This window comes from Neovison vison, chromosome 1 (assembly GCF_020171115.1).
Source record: "Neovison vison isolate M4711 chromosome 1, ASM_NN_V1, whole genome shotgun sequence".
In the NCBI taxonomy this organism is placed as follows: Eukaryota; Metazoa; Chordata; class Mammalia; order Carnivora; family Mustelidae; genus Neogale; species Neogale vison.
The window spans coordinates 178,849,467-178,873,833 of record NC_058091.1 but is presented as its reverse complement, the minus strand read 5'-3'; the positions used below and the strand labels follow the sequence as shown (position 1 = coordinate 178,873,833).

The window sequence follows — 24,367 nt, the reverse complement described above, 5'->3', positions numbered from 1 at the left end:
TATGTTATTATTCCCATAGTTTACATTAAAAAATTATTTTGAGTTTTCAAATTTTATTTTTGCAAATGTATAACTTTTGAAACATACCTAAAACCAGTGGGTTACACATAGGCTCTTTTCTGTTATATTCCCTGTAAACAACAGAAGTCTGAAAAGCAAAGAATGTTTAGCCAAAGTCTGAAAAAAAGCTTGCTGATCCCGAGAGTCAGCAGAACACAGATTCCATAAAGATGCAGGTACTTCATTAACTTAGGAATGGTTATCATGACAGAATGCTGTCATTCTGCACAGCAAAAGTCACAAGACTTCTTTGGCTGATAAGAATATAAGCAAATTAAATGATCTTGGTGAAAGAATTTCCCAAAGATAAATCTGACTGCTCCTTCACTGTTTGCAAGAAGCTTGGTTAGGAACTACAGAGTATATTCGTTTCCTACGTCTGCAGTAACAAATTAGCACAAAAAGAATCTGGGGGCTTCAGGGGTCTGAGATCAAGGTGTAAACATGGCCACGGTCCCTCCCAAGGCTTTAGGGGAGAATCTTTGACTCTTTCAGCTTCTGGGGATTCCAGGCATTCCTTGTCTTGTGGATACAAGTCTACAACCTCTGCCTCTGTCTTCACATGGCCTGCTCTGTGCACCTTCAGCTTCAGGACCTTCCTGGATAACCAGGACGATTTTGATATCCTTAATTACATCTGCGAAGACGCTTTTCCAAAGTAAGGTCACGTTCACATGTCTGGGTGGACATTTTTTTTTCCTACTTTTTGGTCAGGGGCTGGGGGACAGGTACCATTCAACCCCTTACACTGGGAAAGAGGATAGTAAAAACTAAGAGAATGCATATGGAAGCTTGAAATTCTTTTAGTAAGGATGTTACAGATAAAATTGTTATCTCATATAATTGTTGTGTGTGCATGTATACCTACTGGCTACTTGAAGGCAGGGAAAACTGATAGGAGGTCTTGTAAAATCATTCCATGCTTTAATATAGTTATTATATGCTAATTATTTATTATATAGTTAGTTTGAAACTGAAAATTCTGGCGGCCCCTGGTGGCTCAGTCGGTTAAGTGTCTGCCTTCAGCTCAGGTCATGATCTTGGGACCCTGGAATCAAGCCCCGGGTCAGGCTCCCCACTCGAGGAGCAGGAGGAGGAGGAGGAACGAAGAAAAGAACCACCTCAGAAATACTCAAATTAAACCAAAGGGCTGAATTATGACAGTCTTTCTGCTAGCGACTTCCACAAACTACCTCTTTCCAACGTCTAGCTCACACTTTCCCAAGAAGAATCTGTTGATATCTACTACTGAATCAGTTTGTTGACTGACTCTGGAATCGAAGAGCTTGCCCTTGGGAAAATGACCAATGTGGGACTGGGAAGGCAGAACCCATGGGCAGATCAAGTCAGTGCAGGAGTGTTTTATGCATCAAATATATTTACATTCCTTGGCCGATTATCTCTAAGTGTGTGCCTGCTTTTCATTTAAACATAATGTAATCCCAATAGATTCTATCATAAGAATACAGCTGCAGGGATGATCTCATTGGTCCTTTGTAGTGTTTTTGTTTCTTTTTTTTTTTTTTAAGATTTTATTTATTTATTTGAGAGAGAGACCATGAGAGAGAGCATGAGAGGGGAGAAGATCAGAGGGAGAAGCAGACTCCCCGTGGAGCTGGGAGCCTGATGCAGGACTCGATCCCAGGACTCAGGATCATGACCTGAGCAGAAGGCTGTCGCTTAACCATCTGAGCCACCCAGGAGCCCCGTAGTGGTTTGTTTTTTTTTTTTAGATGTGAATTTAATAAGATTTAAATACATAAACAAATTGTTGACCATTCTAAGGGCAAGTGGTCATATCAAGGGCTCTTACAACAAATTTTCAACACCACAACGAGCTTCTCCTCCTTCTCTTGACTGACTTGTTTAAACTTTCCAAACTCAAAAAGAAGAACCCAAAAGAAGTATTACCCCTAACATTTTATTTGGTGGGAAGTTAGAGAGTCATATTTCTATTCCAAGAGGGAGCATTCACAATAAATTTTTTTTTCTCAAGAAATTTAAAATTAGCATATTGAGGAAGTTGACACAGTGCCCTCATAACACTTAAATATCTAACTCTTCTGTTAGCTTGCTACAAAGCTGGAAGCCTTCCCTGAAGAGAACAAAATAAATTAACTTGGGGACATCAGGTTTCCAAAATAAGTCTGTTGATGTGAGCCAAAATTCTTAATGTTGGAGTCACCACCTGGGCCTTCATGATTATACCAGAGGCAGCGTCTTTCACAGAGTACTTAGAACTTCCCAGGAGAAGAATTTTGCCTCTGGTTTTGCTACTTCATTCTCTCCCAGTCGGGAAAAACTCAAATAGGCATACTGGATCATTCAGAGAAAGGGAGTCTACGAGGGTTGGTTTTTTAGACAAGGCTCGACTGGGGGATCAACAGTGTGAGGAGGCAGACATTCAGTCTAAATGGCTGCTCTCCCTCCCATGTGGTGATCACTTGCCGTGACATGATTTAAAAACAAAACAAAAAAACACAACAGACAAAAAGAGTTCTGCTGTAGAGACCACCCCTTCAGTTGGCTGAAGTTTCTATCAGGATTGTTTTCAGTCAAGCTTTGAGGTAGAAAGATACCAACAGAGATGTTTCAAAAGAAAGGAGATAGCAGCTGGAACCCACCATGTCTGACTGATGGGGAAAACGTGTTCATCATTTTGACAAACAAATAAGCCCGTTAGAATCTGAATTTACAAAAAAAGTAGCATACGTTGTGGTTTCAATGGCATGGTCAAGAACTGCTTTGCCAGAAAGGTAGTTCGTGAAGAAATTGTGTCAACTTTCGGAACACGCCTCACGAATAGTCTCTAGATTGGGCCTAAGAACGTGGCCTGGCCCCCGAGTACCTCAACTCCATTGTTTGTGCCTTTGACAGACCAAAGCCGTAAGGACTCCAATCTTTCTACCTCACTGCTCTAAACCAACAGGCTAACCACATAAGCTCATATTCTTAATGGACACGACTACATAATTACTCCACTGATGCCTGAAAAGTAACTCACTTAGCATTTCCTCAGAACAAAAGAAAACTAGATTTCACTTAGCCCTGCGCAGGATGTGTTTTCGCCTGTCAATAGTGCTCTAGCCTAGCTCTCTTTTGGCCAGTGCCCAACATAATCTGCCTTCCTGCCGGTGGCCATTTGTCTCCCATGTGCCTCGCATGCTTGAGAGGATTTTTTTTTTTTTTCTTTGAACACAGAATTTTAGTTCCATGTTTAGAAAAAACAAAAACAATGGTGGCCAGCATTGGGATATTTGAAATTCTGCCGTCCAACAGCAGGGCTTTGGTGATTACAAAATCAGCAACTACCACGTATGTATTTTAAGAGTATCTCAGCGTTGCTTTCAGAAACGCATTTTAGAAACACAGGATGGTTGTGTCTTTTCCTTTGACAAAGCTCTCGTTCTCAAAAAGAAGCTTGAATAAAGAAAGTTTTCCTTGTAAAAAAAAATTATTGGTGTGTGGTTTGGTTTATTTATTTTTAAAATATTTTATTTATTTATTTGACAGAGAGAGAGAGATCACAAGGAGGCAGAGAGGCAGGCATAGAGAAGGCGGAGGCAGGCTCCCTGCTGAGCAGAGAGACCGATGCGGGGCTCAATCCCAGGACCTGAGATCACGACCTGAGCGGAAGGCAGAGGCTTAACCCATTGAGCCACCCAGGCGCCCCCGTATTGGTAACTAATAGCTACCAATTTGTTTTGCAATGATGCAGGAGGGAAGGGGGGCAGGTGGCAGGGTAAAGAAGCTGCTAAGATGAAGTACATATGAGAATGGGATAATGATAGTATCTTGGTTGTAGAGATACTGAGGATTAAATCAGATAATCCACGTCAAGCAGCTAACAGTGCCTGACAGTGACGGCACAGTGTACATTGCTCTCATTATCCCTGTCAACAACTGGAGAATAAGCTCACTTCATTTTTCTATTACAATTTGCTTAAGATTCTTTTTTTTTTTTAAAGGTGGGGGAAGGGCCAAGGGGGAGGGAGAGAGGAAATCCCAAGTAGACTCAACGCTGAGTGCAGAGCCCGATGTGGGGCTGGATCTCACGACCCTGAGATCATGACCTGAGCCGAAGGCAGAGGCTTTAACCCACTGAGCCACCCGGGCGCCCCTCAACAGAGTTCTTTTGAACACAACGGTAGTACTCGATACAGAGGGAAAATAGTTCAATAGTTTTACGTCTTTGCCCTGTTTTCTGACATATTTTTGTTTCTTGTCGCTTTTTATATTGATCTGGTGAAACAGCTGACATCCATTAGTTAAAAGGAGGAAATAAATAAATATTTTTGACGTTAAACACAACCACAAGTTACAGGCTAACCACCTGTGGCAAGGCTTCCGCAGGTAAAGCAATATCCTTCCCAGTCTGGCTCTCCCCGGCCAGTTGTCCCTGACAGCTGATTGTTGGGTTTGCAGAATTTAATCTTTTTTTTTTTAAAGATTTTATTTATTTATTTGACAGACCGAGATCACAAGTAAGCAAAGAGGCAGGCAGAGGGAGAGGGGGAAGCAGGCCCCCCCACTGAGCAGAGAGCCCGATGCGGGGCTAGATCCCAGGCACCTGGGATCATGACCTGAGCCGAAGGCAGAGGCTTCATCCCACTAAGCCACCCAGGCGCCCCCAGAATTTAATCTTGAGAAGACCTGAAATGTGGATCTTCCCGGGATTCCATGTTGTTATTCTGTGGTAGTTTAGGTAAGTATCAGTGATGGGGAAACCTCAGACTCTCGGGTGGGTAAGGACGCAAATGTCATGTCACTTCGTAAAATGTCTCCAAACCTCTTTGCCTTTTGAAAGGCTCCTGACAAATGAATGACATTTCTGGAATGTGCCGTTTCTCACTTAAAGAAATTTATCTCCTAGGATCTTTCCAGATTTGATGTCAGAAATCACTACATGTTATGGGAAATGAAATTAAATTCACACCCAGAAAGGAAAAGAGGAACATTTCTGAAAACGTGACTGACTTCTTTGCAGGTGGCCTTTGTAAGAGAATGACAGACTCGCTCTGAGCCCCGAGGCTGCTGGGCCTGCCCAGAGTGACCCACGGACCCCGTGCTGTTCCAGAAAGGCCCTGCTTTTTTTTTTTTTTTTTAAAGATTTTATTTATTTATTTGACAGAGAGAAATCACAAGTAGATGGAGAGGCAGGCAGGGAGAGAGAGAGGGAAGCAGGCTCCCCGCTGAGCAGAGAGCCCGATGCGGGGCTCGATCCCAGGACCCCGAGATCACGACCCGAGCCGAAGGCAGCGGCTTAACCCACTGAGCCACCCAGGCGCCCCAAGGCCCTGCTTTTGTGAGATGCGCCAGGTTTCCCATTTCCAACACCTCGGAAGATACTTGGATTTGGCTTTTTTAAACCGTGCAAATACAGTAATGATGCTACTTCTACCATGAAAACCCATGAAATAGTAGCTTCTTACATGTACAACTGTTACAACTAATAGCTACCAATTCGTTTTTCAATGATGCACCAGAGACCTGGAGCCCTGAAACATGTCGCCATTGAAGAGGAAGCTGCATTGAGAGCTAGACGGTGAGGTTCAAGAACAAACTTAACCAAACAACTGCTCTCCATAAACCAGAGGCGAATATCCAGGCTGACTTGCTTTCTGAAATGCCTGAGTACAACTGAGGGGCCCCCACCTCTGAGAGTCCCATAGCCACACCCTGGGGACAGGGGCTGCATGGTCAAGTCTCGTCACCCATGAGGCCTTTCAGACCCACACCAGGTCTGCATGATTCTTTCCCTGAGCCACTCCACCCTGTCCTATTTGTCCACAGCCTTTATCACTGTGGAAAAGGGTCATCAAATTCCTAACACTCTGACTCTAGTCTTGGTATCTTGACACGGACACTAATCACCACTGGTCCAGTGGACCAACCAAAGACAAGGTAGTGGCATATCTTCATTTGTCTTGAACTACGCTACCTTCTGGTCTCTAGCTGTGTTTGCAGCTCTCTGATTCTCAGATGCAGCGATCTCTGGGACTTCACTAAAATAACAGCGTAGAAAACTACAATCCCTGTGCCACAAGCCAGCCACTTACAAGGAGAATCACATTTTCCCGCCAACAGTCGCTTACATGATGCCACTGAAAGCGAACACCAAAAATGGGATTTTTATCTCAAGGAAGAGTTCACTAAATATGTGTTGAGGAAAGGAATGAAACGAGGGATGAGGCAACAGATGCCAAGAATTCACGAGCCGGCAAGTGTTAGTAAATCTTTGTATATCCGGACTCGAATCAAGCTTTCCCAAGATACAACACAATAAACTAGAAAGCCCTCGGAGGAGAGAAGTGGTAACATAATCTTTTTCTGTTATGTTACACCGGAAATCTTTCTTTTCCCCACCAAATGGCTGCATTTGAATGGATGTTCAATAAATATTCTACTGAATCAAATGATACAAATTCTGCAAGATGTAGGTTTACAACTTGAATTATCCACACAATAACTATGTAAAAGTATATCCCCCCTTTAAAAAAAAAAGTCACTTTTAAAGATCAAGACAATCAAAACAAAGAGCTTATCTTTAAGAAAAAAAAATCATGCACATTTCCTGGGGAAAATATTTGGCCTTACTTGAGGTTACCGAGATTTTTCTAGAAATGTGATGTTTGCAGCCCTACTTGGCATGACCGTTTGGCTCAGACTCTTAGCTAGACAAATGAGCATGTGTGAGGATGGTACATCTTATTCTGGGGGGAGAAATATTCACCCTGGAGAGAAGAGAGCAAACAGGGAATCCCCCAGAAGTCAAACCGATTCAGCAGATAGCCTCCCCCTGTCTCTCTTTAGGCTGTAATGAACTAGGAAGTTGCTAATAAGGGAAATGGGCAAATCTTTATGACTGCAGTTTCTGCCACCCATTTGCAGGTCCCGTGTGAGTATCTGCCAATTTTTAAATAAAAACACTAAAGCAACAGTTGGGAGATTTTAAGGAGAAACCCTTATTTCAGTACATACTTCACGTAAAAGCCTCTGGGACCCAAATGATGTCAAGACCTACTTCAGGACTCTGAGTCAATTTACAAGTGGAGACCTGTCTTACAGACCGATAGCCGAAGCTAGTCTGTTAGAAACTGGCAATGGCTTAGCAACGTGACCATTAGGAGTGTCCCCGATTTTCTATTTGTTAAAGAGAAAATACTTCTGGCCAAGTTTGGTGGGAAATACAGGCCAAAAGTCTGCCTTACTAAGAAAGCGGGGATGGGGGTGAGGTGGGAATAAGCTTAAATGGAGGGAGAAAGCTAGAAGAACCTTCTGGTTTAAAAAGGCTACCGCTGTACTAAGTGGGACCTTGGAATCAGCTGGCAAGACCATGAAGAGTGACAGAGACCACTGTTATGGAAAGTTACCGTGGCAGACACCAAGGGAAAAGTGAAATCTTCTAATTTCTGCACGTGGAGGCCACGGGAAAGGAGAAGAGTGAATTTCTCTTGAAGAGTGAAATATGGCAAACGGCAGAACTGATTGTTCTCACTGGAAGAAACTGTTAGGGATGTACAGGTGCGTCCCTGTACATCGTCACGTTCAAAACGTACAACCAAATGCTTCTGCCTTAATCAACAGAACAGCTTACTCGTCTGTATAGCCGATCTGACACTTTCTTACAGGTTTTGGATTCGTATGGCTCCATGTTCTTTCTACCCTTCCCAGTGGCACACATTTTTGGCAAATGTCTCCCATCATTTCAGACAAGGAGCTATAAAACAGAAGACATTCCGATCTACCAGACGGAACACTTCTATCAGCAATGGTTACATAGGAGCACAGAATGCTGCAGTTCCATGACAAAAAAAACAAAAACAATGCAGGGAGGGAATGTTCTAGGTTATCTTGGACAATGGGGATCGGGATTGTTCCAATCCGTCTTTGGAGCGCACCACGTTACAGATTATTTTGAGATATAAATATATTGTGGAAAAGAGAAATAACAAGCCCCAAATGGAGCCATCTGGCCCCTACGAGAGCCCAGCAAGACTTAATTACAGTTTCAACCTGTCCCACAAACATGACCCTTTAAGAGTCAATCTGGAATGTCTGACTTACACTAGCGAGGTAACCTACATGAGAAAAATCCTGCAGGTCCCTTTCTCCCCCAAAAGATGATGTCTTGGGGCACCTGGGTGGCTCAGCGGGTTAAAGCCTCTGCCTTCGGCTCAGGTCATGATCCCAGGGTCCTGGGATCGAGCCCCACATCGGGCTCTCTACTCAGCAGGGAGCCTGCTTCCTCCTCTCTGTCTGCCTGCCTCTCTGTCTACTTGTGACCTCTGTCAAATAAATAAATAAAATCTTAAAAAAAGAAAAGAAAAAAAGATGATGCCCTGGCCTGAAAGAATCCTTCCTTTTCTTTTGCTGGTACCTTCCTTGCCCTACCCTCCCTCCTATAAAAACCTCCTACTCGGTTACTCCCAACTCCTGGGACTGGCAAGCTAGGACATGGCCCAATTCAGGAATCCTTTAATAAAGCCAATCAGATCTCCAAATTGCCTAGATTCGGTTTTGTTTTTTGACAACATATATATAAATAAGTTACAAATGTAATTAACGAGGCCCTGTGTTCCTCCACTTTCAATGGGACAGTTGGGTGCTAAGGGACGGAGAAGCAAACTTAGAAGGGAAGGAAGATGTTCTGAGAGCCAAATCCATGAAGACCAAGTAGAGTGAACCACAAAGTACCCTTGCCTTCTAGGAGCGAGTTCTGGGTCTCATGTGTTTGTTACAGGAAGACCCTGGGAGGTCTAAAAGATAAGGGAGTTTCTTAAAAGACTGTGTCCCGCTGTCGGGTGATCAGGGCATCTATAAGGTGCATGCGGTCCCTGCCATGATGCTGGCAGAAGCGGCCGGTTCTTCCCGGGTAACAGATCATTCTGTGGGATGTGCCCTGGAGGGACTGGGCACGACCGTCAGGCTGCCCAAAGACGAGCTGAAGTTCACTCGCTTTCCTTGCACTCAACCAAACGGTGAAATTACGGACACCATCCCTCCTCTTTCAACAGATTAATGATGAAGGAAGAGCCTTGTCAAGGGCCAGAGGAGAGGACAAGGTAATTCCAATGGATAAAAGGAGCGGTTCCCACGCGGTCTGTTCTCATCACAACCCTCTCCTGGATGGCTTCTCTCACTGTTTCCTGGACGGGGCTCCTGTCCCTTATTTTTGCAGGAACATTCCCCTGACACTGCAGAGGGAGGAAAGGGGTCTCCCAGGCTTCACCTATGGGAGGAAGGAAGAAGAAAGGGCCTCCACAGGGCGCTGGCAATGGGGCTGGGCACCCGTCCTGCTCACACATTCAACACCTTCATAGACACAACGAAAAAATTCCTTGAAGCCTCATACCTTCGATTTCAGCTTCAGACCGAAGAACTTTATTTTTTGTGTTTTGTTTTTTTAAGCTAAAACGGTACTGAAAACAAACTCTTCTCAACTAGCTGCTTCGGAACAATATACTGTATTATGAAGCTCTGTACATTGTCAATGTTTTTGCCATCCTGACAGGCCAAAGGCAGGTCCCCACTTCTCCTTGAATTCTGAAACCGAACCATCTTCTGCCTCTTCCAGGCTCATCTGCATCAAGGCCAGGCCGGCGGAGGGAAGGAGCGGCGTAAAAAGTGCGTAGGAAAACACAGAAACGCACCAGCCTCGGGGCCCACAGTGGCATTGACCTAGTGGAGGCTCTGGCGTCTGGTTCCACGGTCCCCGCGGGGCAGCCGCATCGGCCCCCTCCCCACCTTGAACCCAAGCGGCACAAAGGGGGTGGGGGTTGGGGGAGGCTGCCGTACAATGGGTCCCCTTGAATCATGCTACTAAAAAAAGGTGCAATGAGAAAGAAGTCCCTGTGCATCCCCAGTCACAAGTGTGGGCAGAAGAACCCACAGGATTCCTCCCTTTGGTATTAAATAACAGTTTAAAAAAGCTTTTTAGAAACAAAGCAAATACACGGTGGGACCGGACACGGGAGTCGCCCCAGGTCAGTCATCCACTGAAACGAGTCTCATCCCTAGTCATAAATAAATAATCTCTGTCCTGGTCGGACTTCCACGCCAGGATCAATATCTCTTAACATCTTACTTATTTTATTACTGCTTTTGGTTTTCTGGGACTGATTGAAAGTTGCTCAGAGGAAATCTTTGGTTTTGCTTAAGTGTCCATGACATTTAATCATGACTTCCCTTGCAGTTTAATTCCAACCAGTCAATCAGTTAATCCACTTCAATTGATTCTGGGCTCTCGGTTATTGGCTTGCACTCATTGGGCATCCGCTGGTGCCGGCTCAGCTGCGTGGCCTGCGTGAAGCTCCTTTCACACCTCTCGCACCTAGTGGAGGCAAGAGAGAAAATTGAGACCGGGGAGTGGGGCCTGCAGGGTGATGGGCTTCCTCTCATCCTGCCTAATGAGAACTGACACTCCAAAGTGGCTTCCGATTTTACCGGCTCGAGAGGTTTAATTGGTGGCTCCTTCCCAGGCCCGGAGGGCCGGGACGGGACAAAGCCCGTCTGGTGCGGAACAGAGGGATCTGTCAATAGGCAGGGGGAAGGTGATTTCTCCAGAGAGTCCTGTCCTGCTGCAGCTCTGATCACTGTCAGTTCAAATAGATAAAGAACAAAAAGAGATTTTTAGGAGTGAGCCATCAAAGCCGCAGCTCGTCCGCTGTTTTCTGCTCCGTAACCCCAAAGAGAAAGGGACGACAAATAGAATTTCACCTGCTGCTCATTTAAAATCGGGGAATTGTCCTCCGCGCGGGCACGACGGCCCAAGGGCCATCCCCTCCAAATGGGGACGGCGGAGGGAGCGCAACGTCCGTCTGCGTGACTATGGGCAGTGGGGGGTGGGTGGCTGCTTTGGTGCCCAAGTATCACCAAGCAGCCACAATTGGCGGGGTGGGGGGGGGCGACTAAAAGAGTTGTCTACAGCGTGGGGTGGGAGACAGACGAATTCACCATCAGTCAGAAGAAATCCACCTCCCGAGAAGGTACAGGCAAGCATGACCCTGGAAGCCATAATTAGGGGGTCAGTGTGTCTGATGAGAAGAAAACTGGCATCCTCCTTCTGGAAAAGCTCCTGTCTTCAACTTAACAACAAAAAAATTGTAACCTAGTAACGCTGAGCTCGACCCATTTCCCATGCAACCCACTCACTAGCTCGATGGCTGCTCAAGCCACAGAGAAACTAATGCGTGTGCATGTGTGCACACGTCCAGTGGTGGCTTCCAGCTTTCCCATGGTGGCTATGATTCCTGGCTGGTTGTCTCTGGTTATGCACACACGCAAACTAGTGCAGCAAGCTGGCACAAACTGTGCCTTCTTGTCACTCACTGCCCTCCACATCTGGGCTGCCTGGAGCACTGGCCGAGACCCGCGGCGGTTGGTGGGGGGGGCAGGGTACAGTGGCCACCACATCATCCCCTTAAAGTCTTCTCCTCAATCCTTTGAAGAAAAGGATATTCAGGAGCCCTGCAGATACTTGTCCCTCTTGAAAATAACACAACCTTCGGTCTCAGGTCCCTGAGGGTTGGGGCAGAGCTATGGGGTTGGGGCAGAGCTCTCCAGACCTCTAAAGCCTTCACCACTCCATTGTGTGCCACATGCCCTGTTATCTGGGGAATAGTCCTCTCTTCCCTCCCTGACTTTTTTAGTCCACCCTACAAAGTGCCTTTACCTAAAAGGAAAAAAAAAAACAAAAAACCACATCCCTCCACTTTGGGGTGTTCTTGTCTATTTTTTAATGTTGGGAGGCTGGGGGCTTGACCGTCACACTGGTATTTTCCAGGGCTCCCGTGCCAGCTGCATGTGTCAGGGTGAAGAAGTTGTGTTTCTTTGATTGTCTTCCCAGGAATATTTTTAGCAGCCTGTTCCACTGTTAAAAACTGCACTGTGATCTTGACAAATGTATAATGTCAGCTTTAATGTATCAGACCTATCAGCTCAATGAAAATAACTCAGAAGTATTGATCAGCTAATGATTTTTGGTGTATTCATTAACGTCCACGGGCAGCTCATCCTCTCTCCAGAGCCTCCCGAGGTGCTGATGACATGTTAGCGAATTGCTGATTGTTTATTAGAAAACTGATTAGTTACTGGATCAGTGTGTCCAAATATACTACCTTTCACTGCTGAGAAACTTTCAAATTATTATATTACTTTGTAAAAAAAAAAATTCTGAAGCTTTAGAATCCACTTCAAAGAGAATTGCTGGAACACTTACAAGGAAAGACCATTGACCTGGGGTTGTGTTTCTGCACTTCTCATCCTGGGTATTTGAAAAAAAGAATCGGACATAGGAAGTTCCGTGCTTCATATAAGGCCAAGTGTACATCTCTATGTGATAATTAATTACTAGATTAGACAGAGACTTTCCGAGGCGAGTTAGGCTTTTCTCTAGCTGTTTGCCTAAGTGGCCACACAGATAGTTACACCCCCAGAATCGGAAATCTACAAAGTCCACGCTGTCGGGCTCCCAAAATGCTCACTGAAAAATCACCTCCAGGGTCACCTCCTCCAAGTGCGAATGAAAACACATGCAGATGTGTGTACCTGTGTGGTCTGGTTTCTTACTAACCCACTATGGAAGTGAAGAGAAATAGATAGAAAAAAATATTCTTTTTCTTTTTTTAAAGATTTTATTTATTCATTTGACAGACAGAGAGAAACCACAACCAGGCAGAGAGGCAGGCAGAGAGAGGGGGGTGGGGAGCAGGCTCCCCACCGAGTAGAGAGACCAATGCGGGGCTCGATCCCAGGACCCTGAGATCATGACCTGAGCAGAAGGCAGAGGCCTAATCCACTGAGCCACCCAGGGGCCCTGAAAAAAATATTATTTTAAAATAAAGGAAGAGCCTCCATTTTACATTCATTACTTTTCATTTTAGAAAAGTTCTCTTCCTGAGGTCTTTTTATAGTTGAATAAAACTCCTCAGAAAGACATACTTCATGCAAAAGCCTGGGGCGGCAAGTCAGAGCTAGACTTTGTCTGAGTTGGCATCTAATGAACCCTGAGGTCCAACCCAGATGGGGGCCTGAGTGCCTCTGATCCTGAACTTCATGCGGCATAGCAGAATAAGAAGGAAGGAGAGATGGGGTAATGAGCCAGAAGCAAAGGAAGGCTCCTGCACAGGGGTCTTCCTCTCTGTGCTGATGTCACAGCCTTAAAGGGGCTATCGCAGGGACACTGAAGTGGAAAGGGATCTGAATACTTCAGGACATAGAAAGCCTCCAACTCGCTACAAGTTTGGGTATCTTAGTTAGATTTGGTTTCCTTGTAGATTTGAAGTCATTCTTTGCTTTATGTGATGGTTGGCTGGATTATTGGTCCGGGAGCCTAACAATTACCAGCGGAAATTGACAGATGCCAAAATGACATCAAGTTCCATTACAAAGAAAACCTTCAAGAAGCTTTCCTTTGTGCCTCTGTGGCCTGTCACCAAATATTTCTTGGACTGAACCAGCCTGTGCAGGGCTTGGGCATACAAAGTGCTCAATGCCGATTTACTGATGTGCTCTCTTCATTTGCTCTGCTGCCTAAGTCTTGTTAAAAATATCAGATGCTCTTTGGAATATCCTTGGATTTTTTTTAAATTTTATAATGAGCCACTCTTTACTTTAGGCAAAGATGTACTGATGAGTATTTTCCCCTGCTTTTTACAAACATGCAGAGAAGAGCCTTTCATATGGGAAGTCCTGGTCTTCCCATGCTCCAAAGCTGAGCACAGAGGAATTTACAAGGATCCAGACAGAGCAGAGCAGAGAGCGGTGCCTGTCTGAAATCTTCAGAGGTTATGTTTAGGAACAGGGAAGGAGAAAGGAGTCCTCACTAGAAGGAGTAAGTTGGAGATGCCAATTAATATTCTTCCTTCTTTCCTCTTTTCAGTAAAGAGCTAGGAATTATGTTAAATGAAATGATGTCTTGCTTTTGTTCCTTTGCTGTCAATGACTTCCAGTCCCACCAAGACAGTCAAGTCACCTGCCAACATGACCATGTTGCCCAACATGACCAACCTGCCCATGACCAACCTGCTGCTTTGGGGGTGGAGTGGATTCCGGTGGGATCTCAGCCAACCAGATCATGAGGCAAAGCCTGGACCAAGACTCTGATCTCGTAATGCCAGATCTTCTCCAGCCTTCTTTGGATGGCAATAATCTTGATCTGCTGACACCCACATCCCAGCAGAAGATTTCAGATGTTGGAAAGGGCCCTCCCTTGTCGTGGCAGGCCCCTGCAAATTCTGTGAAAGCCTCTGGGGCCCATGGTGGGTGGGACAATCTGGGGGCTGAGCCATTTGGGGCATCTCCGTGGAAGCTGCCCGAGGCATACACTTTAGGGGTCTACATCTTTATGAGGTCCTTCCCCTCCTTTGTAACATTGTTTAAGCCAATACCCATTAGTTGAAATAGTAAAATTAACTGTTGTGGCAAAATCCGTTTTATTGACTAATCGGCAACAAAAGTTTTTTTGAATGTTTCTTTTATGAGCTGGTAAAAAGGGTATATTCATAATATTTACAAATGCCCATGGGATGGATATCCATGAGCTATGGTGAGAAGCTTCCCAAAACTCCCTTGGGATAGTTCAATCCTGGATGGTCTGATTGTATATACTGAAAGGCTGAGCTTTCCATTTCCTAGAAGATGTTTAAAACTTGCTCTATTTACATGACCATACACTTGGGTCTCCCCTGGGAATATATATTTGATGAACCAAAAGAAATAAAACCCACCCCACGCTACATACAGCATGTAGCCACCCGAATATGAGTAGAAGCAGAAGGAACTAGAGCGTGTACCTAGAATCTAATTCAACCAAACCATGTGATTTTCTTAATTTGTTCTCCCAGTGAAATTAGGTGATGGTCACAAAAAACATACTTTAAGAAAGGAAAAAGATGCAATTATTAAAGCCCCTCAAATATTAATCTGATGAATTAAAGTTAAAATGGCAACTCTATTGGAAACATGACAAAAACAGGATGTTAGAGGAAAAAAATTGAGTGGAGTCAACGAGGTTACACATAAGTAACACCTTAACATTAATAGAAATCTATTTCCCATTTTGACCCTGAAACCTCTTCAATTAATTACTAAAATCTATTTACAGAGCAACAAGATAAAAATCAATCTGATTCCTGGCACTCTCTCCGTCGGGTTGCCCTCTCCAACGTAAGGGGCCAGAAGGATCGTCAATCCTCCAGCACCTTTGCTTTTGAGAAGCTTTCCTGCTCCAAGGCTTGGCACTTGGGTGACTGCCCTTTTCCCCATCCAGAGCAGTCATGAAGCCAGAATCTGTGGGTCAGGCCTGAGGGCAATGACAAAGTCCACAGTGTGGGATGAAAACACCTGTGACAGGAACTCTAGCATCTGTGCTAACCACTGGCCCCTAGGGTAGATTGCAAAAAAGCAGTCCCTTTGGGCTCTCAGAACCCCCAGAAGGTCCAACCTGGCTGGTACAGTGCAGGTTTGATTTTCAACCTCTTCCTGTCCCCTTAGTCAAAAGTTTTTGTGCAGTGTACAACCTGCATCCATGTACACAGACAAAAATTAAAACTCATTTGATTATCAATAACATAAATTAAACCATGATGAAACTAGTTAAGGATAATGAATAAAGGTAACTAAATTGTGGGGAGGTAAGTGAAGATGACAGCTTTTATGAGTTCCTCCCTCTGGTGGCAGACACCGAGGCAGGCAAGACCCAAGCCAGCAGACTCTGCCACCCTGAGACAAGCTGAGCCTCAGGGGGAACACCGGGACAACAACAGACCACGCCAACAAGTCCAAAAGGGAGATCATGGGCTATTAGACTCTACAAAGACTTGTTGGCTGAGACGGAGCAAGTGGATTTGTCTCCCACTGCCTGAATTATTTCTCTTCTTGCTTGATCTTGTCTTACAGAAAGTAAATAGTCTACATCTCTGTCCTTCAAATTTTCCTTCCCAGCCAGGGAAAACCAAGATGGCAAATGAATAGAGATATGTGGAGGGGTGAAGAGAAAAGAGTTGATCACACAGACACCAGAAGATCCTTTAACACAAGTGACCAAGTCAAAAGTATTGGTTCTCACTCCCAAGCCTTTCCACATGTTGTGTGGGCTGCCAGAAATGCCTCTCTCCTTTGTATGCCTGGAAAACTCCTACTCATCCTTCAAAACCCATCTTAAACATCATGTCCACCAGACAGCACAGAGAACTCCATTTCTGGGCTACCCTGCAGCACTGTATGAATATAGCTTACTGTTCTTCACTTTCATACTTTTCATCCTATGTTGTAATACTTGCTTATTACTTGGGCTTCCCCATAAATGATGTGGAAGACTGGGGGAATGAATCTTTTATATCTTTTACACCTAGCTGGGTACCCAGCACCAAAGCAGACACTCAATAAATATTTGCTGAATGAACAGCACATACAAAAACAGATGAATGAGTGAAAGAACAGGCCATCCTGCATGATTCAAATGTCTGCTGTTTTTATGATTGAGCTGTATCTAGAACAATCTCTCTCTGGGGAGTTCTTACCTTGCAAAGTCCTTGGAGTTTAGTCCTACCTTTTCCACATTCTCTGAATCCTCAAGAATTCGGATGTGCCCCCTGTGTGGTTGTGTTTCATTCGGTTTTGTGTCACCAACACAGTAATTCTGAGATCTGAAGAGCACACTTGGAAAGCTACAAGTTGGCTGCTATCACAGATTTAAACCACTTGAACAGATAGGAAAGAGGAGGACAGAATCCACCAGAATCCTGAAACATTCAAGTTTCCCAAGGGATGACTCTTTAGATGTCCTAAACCGGGGTCACCTCACTTGATGGTCATGGGCTTGCTGGTGGCCCAAAGGTGGCACCTTGTGGGGGCTCCTAGCTTAAACTCTAGAAACATAGATCCTTGGGCACTAGCAAGAATCTTAAAATGACTTATTCCTACTTTCTTATTTTTCTGAGGAGAAAACAGACCCAGAAAGATCGTCCTGTGTCCATGGTCGCACAGCTTGAGAGAAAAGGAGGTTCTGCGGGTAGCTTCTACTTACTTGAAGGGCTTTTCTCCAGTGTGAGTTCGGATGTGGTTGTTGAGGGTGGTCGCCCCGGCGAAGGCACGACCACAGTAGCCACACTTGAAAGGCCGGTCACTGGAGTGGGTGACCACGTGGTTCCTCAGCTCAGACGGTTGTGAAAAGGACTGGGAGCAGTGACCGCACTGATAAGGTCTGAAATAAATAAAGAGACTGCCTGGTCATTACCGTCTGTGTCATTCAGGGCAAATCAGCATCGTGAGTCAAGGGCCAGAGCTTTCTGGTGACATTTTCTCAGTTTTCCAAACAGCACCGTTGGGCTCTGGCTGCAGGGTCCCCTGAGACCCGCGCATGGGGCCACGGGAACAAAATTCACAGAGCTTCTGAAGCACTTTAATTCCCAAACAAGTATTCCTTTCCGGGATTAACCATATCATTTCAAGAACCCGTACTTTCTTGTTTTTATCCCCACCCGAGGCAAGTATTAGCGCACTTTTGGGAGCACTGGGGCTCGATTAAGCAGAACATTAGAAGAGAAGATATGTAATTGTTGCTCCTAATTCTGTGCCACTTGAAACTCTTCAAAGTGCTACATCAATTACCTACTTTCATCTTCACACTAATCCTCTGTGGCAGGGAGAGCATCTGTTACTAGCTCTGTCAGTTCAGAAAACACGGGATACACTGTCCTCTCAGGAATTAAGTTCTTGAGGCCAAGGTTGCTGTACGATGTGGGGACTTGATCTTGGCATAAACATGCAGAGAAGGCAGCAAGCTGCCTGCATGTTTTAATAAATACACAACTGCCTTAGGGTCTGCAAATACAACCTCAACTCGGGGTCATTGGAGAGTTCATGGACGAACCCAGGTGCGTAACCAGATCTGTCTCTTTATAAAAGCAATCCTGACTTGTGCTTAATCTTCACACAAATGCGCACACAGTAGTATTTATACCCTGGGTCTTCTCTTTAAACTTCAACTCCCCAGTTTAATTCGGTGGCAAGCAATGACTTAGAGCGGCACAGAAATGACGGGGTGTCACTGTGTTTGCAGGAGGGAGGGCGGTGATGTGAGGGAAGTGGAAGGAAGTTGTGACAAGTACCTGATAATTAGCAAGATTATCAGAGAGCATTCTTTCCAGCTCAGGAGAAGCACATCAATTTGGGGTTTTCATAAAATAGATTAAAATTCTGTCTTCTCTACGTAAGTTCTGCTGCTGACTGAAGCAGAATCTGGGGAGGGATGGGAAAACCTGGGGGAGTTTGCCCCTTTAGAAGCTACCGCACATCATTTTTGGACAGTGCTCTCATTTGTTTATTAAAATTCTGGTGAAGAAAATTAAGAATTGGTCACGAGGGATGGCAAAGGCGCTGGCAAAGTCCTGGTTGGTGGCCCAGATATTTCCTGGCTGAGTTTGAGAAAGCCAGTGGCAGATGCTGACTTAATTGCTCTACCTTCCGCAAATGCATAAGCTCCAAAGACTAGGAACCAAAACGAAGGGCCAGGAGACAATGGTGAGCGAGTCTGGACAATGATTCAATTAAGTGCAAAATAAAGTGGACCCGCTCATTTGTCAAGTGAAGTGCTTAATTGTGGCTACTTGCCTCACTGAACACCAAAACTATTATTTTACCAGGCTTCAGCGCGCTGAGCACTGATTGTAGAATTTTTTAGCTTGATTAATAGTCCAGGATTGGTCAATAACTCAATACTATACAATTTTAATTACTTACATTTAGAAATCTATTTAACTGCTCTCAAACAAGTTTCAAAAAATATATAGAAACGTCCTTGGTAAGGAGTTTATCAATCTTGATAATTGCACGTGCGTGTTATTAAATAATGCTTTGAATGCCATTAAAATTTTATATACACGGAAAGGTCCCCCTGCTAGATCTGGCCTTTGTAGTAACCATTGACCTTAGAGTGTGCCTCAAGAAAAGAATTCTCTCAGGAGTCCACTTTTTAAAATGTTATGGAAGATTATAAACAAAATAATTTATTAATATATGCTATATCCCCTGACAATTGATTTTTCTAATAGTGAAGGGACCATTAACAGTGATTAGCCTCTGGTTACCTATTTTTAATAGCTATCACAATAAACAATAAGCCACTAAATAAAACCAATTAATCTCTTCTTTTTTTCTAAGTCCACTGTCAGAAGTTGGAGAGATTTATTTCCTATAGTCAGAAGTCAATCCATTCGTTTTACGTTAATAGTCGCCAAGGCAAAGATTTGCACATGGAAGAGCAGAAATGACCCCAGGGAGGCTTATCTCGGATTCTCCTATCAAGGGAATCCCAAGGGAAGGCACAGAGGACTCTAACACATCCCCCTTGGCCAGTCCTGGCCCAAGAGGCACTTGCTAGGTATCCAATAACCTAAGGCACAGCTTTATAAAAACCTTGTAGAATTAAGCTGGACTGAATGGAAAGGTCTAGAGAAAAGGGGGAGACAGCAAAGTGGAGCCCTGCTTCAGCCACTAGCATCAGGCAGCTGTGGGACTTGGACGAGCCAACTCAACTTCCGGATGACTGTCTCATCTCGAGGCTAAGAGTGATACGCTGAGCTAGCTGTTCTCCTGCATCTCATCCTGTTCTGCTCCTCCTTCCAGATCATCAACAACCACGTGCGGCCTGGGGATCCGTCCAAGACACGGCCCCATGAGACACGGCATCAATAATATGACCTCCACCTTCTACTGCGTCTACAAGACAGCTCCCTGGACATGGAGCCTTCTAAGGTTGTGTGTGTGTGTGTGTGTGTGTGTGTGTGTGTTCATGCTCATTAGAATACAAACCATTTAAACTTAGTAAACATCCAAGAATTCAAGGCAACAAGAAAATCTAGTACCAAAATGTAGAACTAAACCTTACTTTAACTGATCTCAAGAAACGAAGTGATATACTTTCATCCTTCGGCACCTTGAAGAATAAGATTTTATACCAAATGGTTACATTTGCCTTAGCAGAAGCTGACTTTAGACACGATTCAGAACTAAAACGTATACTCTAGCTGGCACTGTAATAACAGCTTGTCTCTCTCTCAGCCTAGAAATCTACAGAAACTTGGCCTTCAGAAACTACAGAAGCCATATCCAGCAAGTAGACAAGATTCCTTCTTTCCCTGGATTTTTGCTATTTCCTAAAAAACGAATAAAAGGAAACAATCTAAAAGTAATTTTGACACGGACGGAGGCATTGTTGGGCTTCATGTAAAGACAAAGGCCTACATTCAAGACAAAGTGAATTCTCCAAAACTGAGGGCAGGGCTCAGAAAAAACTATCACCACTATGGAATCTTCTTTGGAAAAAATGGCCACAGGGGTTAAGACTCACAATTTACACCTGAAGGGCATGGAATTCATTGCCATTACTCAGCTTTTTATTCTGATGACTAACATTCTCATTAACTTGTCAATGTCTGGCCAAACGGCAATCCAGCAATTGTTACTAAAACAGTAGATACAATCCATTTCAACTCCAAAGTTCTTCCTCCCTACCATCAGGAGCTCAGGACGATGGACATCTTGGAGGGCTGTGTTTGGCTTTTCTCCTTCCAGGTTCATAGCTCAATGGGATTCTCCTTCCTTCAGCACTCTGATTCTCCCCAAGTCTTCATCCACAGACATTTCATTATTCTCAAAAGAAAGGCAATCAGCATTCCTCACACAGTGATGACATCTTAAAACCAGAAGAAGCTCATGGCTTTTTTATTACTTGAGACATCTAGCACTGTTGTCCGATGCTGGAAAGGTTCTGTGCCTACACTATCTGAAATGGAAGCCAAGAGCTCCATGGTTCATGGCCACAGTTCATGGCATGAGAAATTAATGACTTAATTTTGATGATTTTCAATTTACCTAGCCTTGTGTGTGACTAGTGTCAACACAGAAATATCAAGGCTTCGTGGAAAACGAGAAGGTGTCCCATACTCAATAATAAAAAAAAAAAAATAATAACTACAAAACCGACAAAGCCTGGGTTGACCTAGTGAACATTTATCACTGTGGGTCTATTTTTAAGCAGACAGAAAGTGGCGAGACAATTTTGTACATTCCCCGGGCACTCTCTGTGACTGGCACTAACCCTCCCCAAGATTCCCCTCCAGGACAATGTGCAATTCATTTGCTTTGAATCTGTGATTGGTTTGGTGTACACAGAGCAGAAATGATGAAACATTTAACAAAATTAAGTGTGGTTTGGTTTAAAATATTAATCTTTTGATTTTTCGTTCACGGCAACAGAGGCCTCCAGGACAAATGTTGTTCGGCTGGGCCCACATTCTGTCTCTGCCCTAAGTCAAGTCCGCCCTCGTGCAAATTTCACAGGACTTCAAAGGGAGCACTTCTTAGGTCCCTGCTGGCTGTGAGGAGGGAGAAAAGAATGCAACTCAACCGAAGGAGGAAAGATTTCTGGGAAGTGACAAAAGTACGGAGCCGAAGGACCTGGAGAACATGGAACCCTAGAAAGAAGAGAAGCTTCCCACTTGGGATTGGGGCGGAGGGGTGTGGAAGGGTGGGGAAGGACAGCGGAACACAGGAACACGGACGCATTGCTAAGAAAAGATTATGGGGATGGTGATGGATTCTCTCCAGGCTCCTCCTACCAAACAGCACCTTCGAGGGTCGTCTTGCCCTCTGGTACCACCAAACCAATCACAGATGATGATACTGAACACAGCACAAATGTGAGGAGCTGATGGGGTACCCAGAAGGCTAAAATGCAAACAGGGGCCACACAAAAATCAAAAAGGGGACAAGAAAAGGATGCAACATAAAGATAAGCATTATAACGACACTTTCTGCTGAAAATAAAAAGAAGACATGGTCATCCGAAAATAATCCACCGAGATTGAAGACGTTGCTTACCCCTTTCTGGAGCCCCCCCAGTGGGACTGTTGAAAGTTTCTGCAGCAGAAAAACAGAAGAGAAAAGGGATTTCTAACCTCCTGGTTCAAGCAAAAGGGATTTAAGCCATCCTAGGCTAGGTCATAAGCTAATGCAAAAACCGCAAGTGTTTATGAAGTCTCTATGTAAAATTCTGGTGGATCTACAACCTAACAGCTTCTTCCCTTTGAATTCACTCAGGAAAAGACAAAGTCAGTAACTTGGGAAAAAGGAAGAAGAAAATTGGGGGTCTGTTTAATACTAACAGACAAAAATCAAGAAATAACATCTCTGTGGTTCCCGGACCCTCCTGGACATGCTTTTATCTTTAGTGCTAATTCCTACCTGGCCAGGTCAACTGAAATTTCCTTCTGCATTTAGTGTAAATAATGTAGTAATGAAAAATGGTAACGCTGGCAACCCTGGGTGTCCCCAGATCTTTTTCTTTTATATCAAGGCAGAGACTTTTTGATGGTCTCTCACATGGAAAAACTCACAAATACAGTCTCTTTGATGAAGGTTCAAATGTCTTGGATTTCATGGCCAAATATTCTGTCTGTTGAGTGAAAAATCTTTTGGACCTCAGATTCAGGGGCCTGTTTCAAATTTGGACCTGTTTGAAACTCTAACCTGTTTACCCTCTGACTTTGTCTTCGATGTCTCTCTTTTTCGCCTCTGGTGCTAGCAAAATTTTCTTATCAAAATAAAAGCATTTGAGTTTTTCAAACAGAGGGGAAACGGCCTCTGACTGGCACGTCCTAAGCTTTGTCACTGCTGAATGGGCACAAACTGCCAAAGATGAAAAGCCAGCTCGTTTAGGAAGTCAATACCTAAAGAAAATACGTACATTCAGCAGTTGTAATTCTCCCCATGGATAATAAGAGAAAAGGCTGCAAATTTCAGGACCATCGTATAGAAATCTGATGCCTCATTTTAGTTCTGGATATTTCTCCTATTTAGCAATTCACTCATGTGGTTAAGTATTATGGAGAATGTCTTTTGCTTCCAGACTTGGTAGTTCCGAGACAGCATTCTAGGGTCTAGAACAGAAAAGAGCTCTTCCAGTCCTATACGCTAAAAGCAAATTGGATACCTAGAGAGAAACAAGTGCATCCAAGGGAGTGGGTATCTCCCACTCTTTGCCCCTTACCTCCAATAATCAATTTGAATACAATGGGAGTAATTCAAGCATCTCCCTGACACGATTAAGAAGAAGCAATGTACCTTACTACTTTGCCTATAAAGGGCCTAATTTTCTTGAAGTCATAAATCTTGAATTCAACTGATCCATGAGTGACGGTGACCACCTTTCAAGTGTTGAGCAACAAAGCTCAGGGAAGGGAGAAGTACAAACCCACCTCTTGAGTAATTAGATCCCACTCTGCCCTTCTACCTGGGCACCAAGTGCCCACCACTGTACCTTATCTGGGAAGGCTGGCCACACCACACTTGGGGATCTGAGTCAAATAAGCCCACGAGGATCTCGCACAGGATGGAAATCTCACGCTGTTCAGACTTTTGCCAATAATTCTAAATTAGCTTAGAATCTGCACTGACCAGTGTATCGAGATACAAAATGCATTTTGTATAGGTAAGTTTTCTCCATCTGTCAGGTATTTTTCTGGCAGTTTATACAGATGCTTTGCAAATGATGATACTATTATTTGATGGGACAGACTTCCAAGGGACTTGAACCATAATACACATATGGTTTTCTAATGTAATTGGGGTTGCATAAAATAGTCTGTTTCAGTAACTATTTACTGCGACCTATTCTCATTGTTTTATGTGATATTCAGCATGAAATCATACTCAAAGCTAAGCTTTGGATTCCAGTATCCAGAAACTTCCAACCATCATTTCATTTCACTTTGCATGTTCAGTTTTTATGACATCAGTGCACCTGTGCATACAGCAGATCCAAACACATCTGAATGCACTCGATTAAAATGTTGACGATCACACAAATTAATGCATCTTTTAATATTTAAAAAACTATGAAAATGCATGGCAAACTTTAGATAGATAGATCTTAAAGCTCTATGTACACCTGCAAGAGAGAGGAACTTTCAAAGAAAACACTTTCTGAGTGAGGAAAACATTTTCAAAACTTTCCTAACTCCTGTAAAGCCAAAAAGTACTCAGGTGTTCAGATCTGGTGATATTTTTACTAGGGCCTCTCCTGTCAGAAGTAAAAGATTATAAAGACCCAGCTGCTTGGGGCACCTGGATGGCTCAGTCGATTAAGCGTCTGCCCTCAGCTCAGGTCACAATCTCAGGGTCCGGGGATTGAGTCCCAGATCTGGCTCTCTGCTCAGTGGGGAGCTAGGGAGACTGCTTCTCCCTCTCCCTCTGCCTGCCGCTCCCTCTGCTTGTGAATTCTCTCTCAGTCAAATAAATAAAA

At 44.1% G+C, this 24,367-nt stretch overlaps 1 protein-coding gene across 1 annotated transcript in view; it reads right to left on the bottom strand.

Moving 5' to 3' along the window:
• Positions 1–9,416: 9,416 nt before the first annotated feature.
• Positions 9,417–24,367, bottom strand: part of PRDM6 (PR/SET domain 6) — a 102,366-nt gene continuing 87,415 nt past the window's right edge. The window contains exons 6-7 of the mRNA XM_044263827.1: positions 17,090–17,266; positions 9,417–10,393 (exon numbers count right to left, since the gene is read on the bottom strand). Of these exons, the coding sequence (XP_044119762.1) occupies positions 10,279–10,393; positions 17,090–17,266 (292 nt within the window). The 3' untranslated portion in view covers positions 9,417–10,278. The remainder of the gene's footprint in view (positions 10,394–17,089; positions 17,267–24,367) is intronic.